This window comes from Ochotona princeps, chromosome 7 (genome assembly GCF_030435755.1).
Source record: "Ochotona princeps isolate mOchPri1 chromosome 7, mOchPri1.hap1, whole genome shotgun sequence".
Taxonomy (NCBI): domain Eukaryota; kingdom Metazoa; phylum Chordata; class Mammalia; order Lagomorpha; family Ochotonidae; genus Ochotona; species Ochotona princeps.
This window is the reverse complement of record NC_080838.1, coordinates 62,536,524-62,545,524: the sequence shown is the minus strand read 5'-3', so window position 1 is coordinate 62,545,524 and position 9,001 is coordinate 62,536,524. Positions and strand designations below refer to the sequence as shown.

Genomic DNA, 9,001 nt, shown 5'->3' with positions numbered 1-9,001 from the left:
ACAGCAATCAGGATGGGAAGAAGGTCCGCAGGCAGCATCCGGCTCCCGTGGCCGGCCCTCTCCGCCAAGCCGCGCCATCTAAAGGTTCCAGATCAGAATGGAGAGTGTTTTTCCCCTCCCTCCTCTCCCTTTTTCATTTAAGTTAACAAAGACACATGGGCTTCCTAAGGTAAGTCCCATTAGCAGCAAATGTTCAACCAAAAAAAAAAAAAAAAAACCCACACACAGACAAAAGAAGACTGCATCCAGGTGCAGAGCTGTGATTCACATGGAAATTCCAGGCGGTGAATCATGCGCACAGCCGGGACCCGGGGAGAAGTCTCTCTCAAGTGTTTTCCGTAGAACACTCTGTGTCCATCTGTGGCCTGTGGGGACTTCAGGTCCCCAGGAGCTCTCTGACAAGGAGTGCGCGGCTTTGCTGAAGGTGGGGTCTTTCCTGATTGTTCTGGAATGTGATGCCAGAAAACAAAAGCCAGCCCTTCAGGGATGTACAGCATTCCTCAGCAGCAGCAGCAGCAGCAGCGCAGCAACAATTATCTCCCATTTGTTAAACTCTGCCCAAGAGGCTGGACCTGCAAGATACAGAAGGTCTTCAGAACCGGCAGATGATGTAAATTCAAGTTAAAGTGACTTGCTGACTACTCATTTCATCTTTCCTGTTTCCAGTCTGAGTTTACATGGTTAAAGGAGGAGGAGAAGTCAAGCTTTGAAGTCCTATTGGCCCTTTAGGAAAACGGCCCAACACTGAAAACAAAGAGCAGGGAATGACAAAAGCTATGTTTATGGATAACACATGTATGATGAGGGGTTTTATTTATATTAAAAGACACGTGATGAAAAGCGTTTTATTATGCACTGGCTTGGTTTACAGACGTGTTCACTTAGAAAAATGGGAGGATCCTCCACTGCCATGACTATCTTTTAAGCAGTAGGTGGACAAAAAAGGTGTCTGCCCTCAAAGCGGTGATTGTCACTGCCACTGTTAAGTGTAGGGGTCTGCAATGAACCGCTCTAGGGAAAGCAAGAAAATAGTATGTAAAAACAGGCTTTTGTCTTCAAATCTGAAATACAGACAAGTTTTCGGATAGGTACTATCCTTCTAGAACACTAAGTAGTCACAAGAAAATCACCTGTTTTATTCATCCTCCGGGCAGTTGCTGTGACTTGGCTGACACCTGCTGTCACTCCACGTCACTCAGTAACAGTAACAGTGCCGGGGCAGAGGCTGAGTGACAATGGAGCCCAAGGCAGGGCCGGGCAGGCACTGGGGGTGGGGTGGGGGCGGGGAGCCTGTGCTGGAGCTCTGGAGTGCCTTCCATAGAAGCAGGAAAGAGCGCCCAGCTCCAAGGCAGACACACAGGGAAGTCTGACTTCAAGTGTCCTTTAGCACACCCATAACATGGAAGCGAGTCCTTTCCAGAAGACATCTACCCCTCGTTGGGTGGATTTTTCCTCCATCACTGTCTTTGTTCCACTGCTTGTCCCTCAACCACCTCTCCAAAGCATGGGAGCGTTGTACCACAGCAGACAGTCACAGATTCTTGACTGCAGCTTAAACCAGTGCACCTTCTTGGTCCCCTCACATTTCTAAATTTTTCAGTACATTCATTGATAACACTGCAACCCATCAAATGCTAGGTTATTGCACGCTATGTATGCAGCACACAATGAAATAGGAAATTATACAATTCGATTTTCACTGTTGATCATCTGACTTGTGAATCTTCGTGTCCTAAGCACTAATCGATAGGAACATGTCATTTAAAGTATCACCTAAGAGATAGCTGGAGGCTGGTGATGTGTTGGAGTGGATTAAGCTGCCACTTGTGACACCATCATCCCCTGCTTATTCTACTTCCAATGCAGCTCCTTGCTAAGGTGCCTAGAAAGGCAGCAGGGAAGATGATGGCTCAATACTCAGGCCTCTGAGATGCATGGGGAAGACCTAGACGGAACTCCAGGTCTCCTAGCTTGAGGTTGGCTCAACCTTGGATGTTGCTGCCATTTAGGGAGTGAATCAGCAGATGGAAGAACTTTCTCTGTCACTCTTCCTATTCTTCTTCCCCCTCCTTCTCTCCCTATTGCTCTGTAATAAATAAATCTTTATGCAACAAGATATGTACTCTGGGGCTCATATGTTTTACACGAGAAATAAAAGACAGTGGCACCATTATCTCTTAATACAAAATGTTACCTGAAATGTTCCCAGGACAGGCATATAATTTTTTTTAAAAATCTTCAGGCATCAGCCAAGGAAGTTTGCTACATTCCTATGACTGCAGGCCAGGCGGCACCGTCTATCTGTGGCTAGAAGAAACATCTCCAGACCCATAGTTTGCAGCAGGACGCGTAAGCACAGTAATCCTGACACCTGTGTACCTCATGCTTCCTCACTGATACAAAGAAGGAGACCCAAATGTTCCCTTGAAACAAACTAAATCTCACAAAACCAAGTACAAGAATGTCTTAACCATCCTGCTTCTAATACCAGCTATAATCAGGACTCCAAAAACAATACTGGGAGCACAATTGGAAAAAAAAAAAAAAAAAAGAAGAGTGCTTGGAAAACCCAGAATAAGAGAGCTACACTTTCCCAGAGTTATCTGGTAGAAATGCAATGATGGTAATCTTGACTGTTAGACAATATTCCAGATAGCTTTTCCCTATAATAATATCTCCAATGCTTACAATGCACAATTACTCATCCTAGATGTGTTTGAAAATACTAACGAAATATCAAAAACCCTCCAGATTATTTTAGAAATCCTAACTCTCTTTGAAACCAAAGAGGGGGTGATTGGTACGTGACACACCCAAGTTTATCAAGTTGATTGTACTTAGTTCTTGTTTTTATCTAGGGTCCAGTAAAATTTTAATGATCCTTCAGAAATAAAGAGCTGAATTTTGGATTTTACGACAAACAAAACTAGCACTTTTGTTCACACCATGGGATAACTTCAGTTCCTTATTCCATTGCAAAATGGGATAGAGTTGGAAGAACATTGTCATCACGGATCTACCAGTCCAGCAAAAAAGAAAGAAAAGAAGAAAAAAGGTAATAAAACTGCATGATGGTAACGAGAATCACAGGCCACAAAGAGGTGGTAAACAGGATCTTGGGACAGTAGGCAGGGACTTCCCCTGGGAAGCATGCAGCTTTCTTCAAGTGCAATTGTCATTTCCTTTAGATCCACAAACCGAGAGGCAATGTGACTCACCTTAAAGACTTCCATCTGTCTTTTTCTACGTGGTTTTCAGGACCTTCACTCTCATAAGAAGCCAGATAAAGAGCTAAAAATCAAAGAAAGAATTAATCACTACGGCAGCCTTCTGATACAATACCACATCCATGCCCTGTTCAGCTCCACCCCAACACTACAGGGAAACAAGCGCTTGAAGATAGCAAATGATGACTAAGAAGGTTCACCGTTTACATATATATATATATATATGTATATATATATATATGTATATATATATGTATATATATATATATATATATGTATGTATATATATATATATATATACAGGCTATTTCACCTGACTGACCAGTTCAAGAAAAACCCAAAAGTGTCTGAGCCAAACTAACACTTTATTAACTAAGCATTTATGAGACTAAAAGACTTACAAATTGCAAGTCATGTGATATGGTCACAAACTCAACTGCCATTTTTTTGCAAAGAAAGAAGTGGAGATCCTTTGCTGGCAGTCTCAGCTTCTAAGAAACCCTTAATTGGTAAAAAGGCACATCTCCTAGGTCAACTTTTTATCCTTCTAATGTTATTTCCTATTTTTAAATAAAAAAGAATCTTTATCTAAACATACAAAAGCGTGTTGATAATTCTATTTAAAGTGATTAAAAACAAGCAAATGTGTGCCCTCTGAAATAGGTAATTCTAACCCAAAATGTTCTTCAGCCACTACTATAAGCACCACCAATCTAAAAGGAGGAATCACGGGCTAACATGTGTTATTGCTTCCTATATGGAGATAAGCTAAATCAGTAGAAGAAATGCCCAAGTCTCTTGTGAACTCTCTCTATATATATGTCGTCACTTTTTCCTGTTTCAAATTTCCTAACACTCTAACAGATCAGATCTTTGCACAACTTTTTTAAACAGCAGGGGGGTAGCAATTTACTGTTCTGGATTGCTTTACCCAAAGTACCCATCAACCTAAAAAACACACTTTGCTCCACTGAAAAAAGACCAAACAAGGGGGAAAAAAATTCTAGAACTTTCCATTTGTGCCAAGAGCTTTGCAGCTCTGATACAACAGTGCTATAAAAATTCTGTGGAAAACTACAGTTGAAGTTAGGGGTAAGCAATTAATTGTCACAGCAGTCAAGCTGGGATGTCATCAAAAATTAGGAGTTTGGAATAAATACCCTTATTTCAGTGTGGGGTTCAAGATCTGGCTCTGCTTCTCATGCTAAGCTTCTTTTTAATGCAGATCTTGCTTATGGCTCATTGCTTGGTCCCTGCAACCCACGTAAGATGTCCAGACAGAGTTATCAGCTCCTGGCAGTGGCTGAACCTAGCCTGGCTGCTGGTGGCATTCGGAGCAGTGAACCAGGCAAGGAGCGATCTCTGCTTGTCTGTCTCTCTGTCTTCCACAAATAAAGACTGGCTTACTTTGGTTCCAAAACATTTCAAAATTCATGCACAGATTTTTATATGAAGTTTTTAAAGACTCCTTATATCATCAGGAATGCTTAAAAACAGAAATGTGTTGATTACAAGTGAATATTAAGTAAAAATATTTTAGAGAAAGTCGCAGGCGTTCTGTGCAACAAAAACTTAGCTTGGAAAAGATCAGAGGACAGGCGCCCCACACTACACGAGGAACCCAGCACCATGCCTTTACACACTAATGTCCTAAATGTAAAATCTAGGGGTGCTGGTGGCAGCTCAACTCATGGGGCTCACCATCTTCACTGAAGACCGGGACTGTGAGAAGATACTGCAGGATCTTGCGGTCCCTCTCAAATGGACACTCCACTTGCTTCCAAGTCATAAACTCACTCACTTGTTTGGCCAACTCCCAAAATTTCTAGAAGAGAATCAAAGAGAATGTAAAGGCAATCATTAAAAACTGAAAGAAATAATTCCACTTGAACTACTTCCTTTTAGTTTTCAAACCTCTAAGTTACCCAACTGTCTTAATTTGATAAAAACTTTGTTGGTAAACCCTAAATCAAGTTCACTCTAATAGTAATTATTATTATAACAGCAACAACGATGTATCATCTCTAGTTTACTTGATCTTGTTAATTTCTTACCAAGTAGTACGGGAAAAATAACAATTTCCTAGAAACCAATACAGTCAGCTTTGGCTGCCTGACCTGGAATGCAAACTGGGTTGCTGCCCCTCACCCTCTTCCTGGACCAGACCTTACCACACTCACCTCGAAATTGACATGACCATTAGGAAGGCGGTTGGCACAGCCCTCATTGAGGAAATAAATGTCTTTGATTAAGAGACTGAAGAATGGTATCACAATCTAGAGAAAACAAAATATTCTGGTTTGTCTCAGCAAATACACGTTTAACCTCTTGTCAAATAACATCAAAGATCACCAAATAACGTAAACTTTAGATTTCATGAAAGCGCACAGTGGATTAAAGTTGTATGACACCATTTTCCTTGCTAATGTCATTGTGCCTAAGCTTTAAATGTCATCAATAACCCAAACACAGCAGGACATGTTTTGTTGGAAAGTAGACCTGATAATGTTTTTCTTACAGCTTTTTTTCCCTATTTTTCATAATGCGGCAGCTTTCAACAAAATCTAACTACAATAAAAACATTGAAACAATTCAAGGAAAAATGTCTTAATGAGTTATTGCTTTCTAGCTATTAACTTCCTGCTTATAGCAAAATATTAACAGTACACCTAACACCACAGGAACCAAGACTTTAAAATGTAATAATCATCTCTAAAAAAATCTGTAGTGCCATAAAATTTAAGTGTCTGTGCTTTAGATGAAACTTTTTTCCCCATGTAAATTTATTTTACCCTTGAGGGCACTGCTCAAACTATTGTGAAAGGGGTTATAGGCTGTAGTTGCCACAACTTCCTACTGAGTAAACTTAGACTATAAATGAGAGAACAAGTTAGCACCTGCTCTCCTGGGAAATCACCTAAGATGTACCTTGCACAACATGGTATGAGATAGACGTGCTTCAAGTGAAAGAGAAATACAAATGTGTAATTAAAAGTAATGGGTGTTGAAAAAACCCAGAATCTTCCTTGGTAATACTTTTCTGATTCAATTTTTTGGTTTGATAAGGTAGCATGTGTTTAATGTTAAATCCCAAATGCACAAAAACTTGCTGTGATGTTATTAAACCATGCACAAAAACAGGATCATGCATCTGTCTTATTTCCTCAACACTGGTCTTCTAAGCATTCTGAACTCAAGACTCAAGTGGCACGTCTGTACCAAATCAATGGGAAAACATATTTTTTGACTCACAGATAAAAATATTTTCAATTTACTTCCAGGAAAAAATGCAGACTCCCCACCCCCCCCAACATCACAAAAGCAACATTTTTGTTTGTTTCATTGATCTCTGAAAATAACAAGTGAATCTTCAGTTTCCACAGCCCATATGCATATTCTACTCTGATTTACTGTCATCTGTGAAGTCTAAAGCTAATGAATAAACATCTCAGGATCTTCTGCTTCCAGTATTACTAGTGACTTCCACTGTGTTAGAACTAAACAATCACAGTAACAATGAAAGCACATCAGAACCCTCTCTGGAAGAATACTATGGGCAAGAACAGTTGAGTTTCAGGCTCTGGCAGATACCCGATTAAAATCTGAGTGGCACGGTTATACCTTATGTGATTTCTGCATTAACAGGGGCCTGTAAGATGCTCTACAATTGATTGAATCATTCTTCCACAGCAATAACCTAATAGTGCTCAACTTCTCCACTCCTGATGCCCACATGCAAGAGAGAAATCTCACAGTCTTCCTCAACTTCTCGTGTGTGAATGGGTAATTCTCCTCCGATCTGTGGCCTCCACACAAGTCCAACACAATAAAAAGCAGCACCTTATTAGGACTTTGGATTTCCACAGGGTAAGGGAATGCACAGGTTTTAAAGAGGAGAGAGTAAAAATTTGGTTTCTTGAAGATCTTGCCAAAGATTGTCTTGCCTGAGTGGCAGGACTTCAGGTGTCCTAACATTTCCCAGTCCCTTTCAAAATGTTTCCAGTTCACACTCAGCAACTACACCTTATGAGGTATCATCAGTTCTTCACCTTGAACTGAATGCTGCTGGGAACGGAAAGAATGACTGGAGGGTTTAATACCACCTTATCATGTAAGGAGTGGCTAGCAACCTTACACTGAAACACAAATAATCACAGAAAAAAGTAATTTTAGGGTTTCTGGTTTAAGACAGATTTGAGTTGTTGTTTATTAAGTACCTAGAGATGTGACACTTCAAACACATAAACTTGAGAATTGGAAGAAGAGCAAAGATTTTTATTATTTTAATTATGTTGCCAGGAAGATTATAACACATGAAATCGCTCTGGAATAAAGAAAACATTCCTTCACCTCAAAAAAGAAAAGAAAGAGGGGTGGGTATCTGGCCTAATGGCTAAAATGCCAGCTGAGAACATACCCTCTGTTCAACACTTGACTCAGGAGTCCAGCCGTTCGTGAATGCTGACCCTAGGAGGCAGCAATAAAAGTTCAAGTGCCTACGTCCCTCTGACCAGTGTGGCAGATCCAGATTGAGTCCCCTAGCTCCCAGCTTTGGCCCAGGCCAGCCTCTGCCATTGCAGACATTTGAGGAGTTAATAAGCAGGTGGAGCTTTCTTTTTCTGTCTCCATCTCTCTCAATCAATCAGTGGAAAACGCATACCAATCTTACTTAATAAAATATGGCTTTTACCAGAATTTTTTTAATCTTTCCAGATCAATGGTGAAAAAGAAAGAGCGTATGTTTAAAAATTGGTTGTGATTTCATTTGTTTATGAGTGGCACAGCTTTATGCAGATGGCCACTCTGAATCCATTTGTAGATGTTAAAAAGCAAATCCAACACAAATCAGTTTTTAATTGACAAAATATTACCGTTTCTTAGATCACAGAAGGGGTAAACATATCAGACTTCTTCTGGGAAAAAAGCTGTTCGATTCCTACAAATGCAATCTTTGTTGGAGTCTAAACTGCAGAATTTGGCCAGTGCTAGGGCTTCCTAACAGACTACATCTTGCAAATCCCTCTGGAAGCAGCACCTGCCCAACTTTCATTGAGGACCCAGCAGAGAGAGCCTTGCATCTGTCCCTGAAAGGCTGACAAAGACCACCTGCAGCCTCCATGGGACCCTGAGGGACCCAGGCTGGCATCCTTCCACACACATGCTGATTCTCTGAGCCTTAGCAAATCTGAGTTGATCTTTTCTCAATCAAAACACAGGGTGTCTGGGGTCTGGGCAAGGAAAATTGCAAAGCTGGAAAAGTTCTGCTTGGGTCACAGTGAAAGATGGCAGGCTCTGCTTCTTCCCATCCTTGACCTTGCCGGAGGATTGATTTCAAAAATTGCAATATCTTTACCATATTTGCCAAATGTGATCAGAACTCACGTTCAGATTGGGTTCAGAGACAATCTGGCAATTTTAGACAACAGTTTTGGCATCTGCCTTTGAGCTTACTGAGGCTGAAGCTTTTCAGACAGAGCACGCTAAGACTGCTCTTAAAATATTCTCATTTTCCTCATGTGTGGCAGACGCGATAAAGATAAAAGGAGACGGGTTCTAATGGAAGATTTCATCTAACAAGCAATTTTCATTAGTCAATTTACCATAAGTGAGTATTTATTTCTCAAATAAAACAAAGATCAACAAACTTTGTGAAACAGCGGCCTTCCTCTTCAGAAGAAAACATAACATTCAACCGCTGCCCACAATGGGACCTTGGAGTCCATTACAGGACATCCAGGAGGAGATTTACTTGTGTACACACTGGGTAGCAAGAA

General features: G+C 40.8%; 1 protein-coding gene across 3 annotated transcripts in view; it reads right to left on the bottom strand.

Moving 5' to 3' along the window:
- Window positions 1-392: 392 nt before the first annotated feature.
- Window positions 393-9,001, bottom strand: part of RASGEF1B (RasGEF domain family member 1B) — a 559,731-nt gene continuing 551,122 nt past the window's right edge. For all 3 annotated transcript variants that reach the window (XM_058667162.1, XM_058667163.1, XM_058667164.1), the window contains 4 exons: window positions 5,408-5,503; window positions 4,929-5,052; window positions 3,219-3,291; window positions 393-572 (listed from right to left, as the gene is read on the bottom strand). In XM_058667162.1, coding sequence (XP_058523145.1) covers window positions 548-572; window positions 3,219-3,291; window positions 4,929-5,052; window positions 5,408-5,503 — 318 coding nt within the window. In that variant the 3' untranslated portion in view covers window positions 393-547. The remainder of the gene's footprint in view (window positions 573-3,218; window positions 3,292-4,928; window positions 5,053-5,407; window positions 5,504-9,001) is intronic.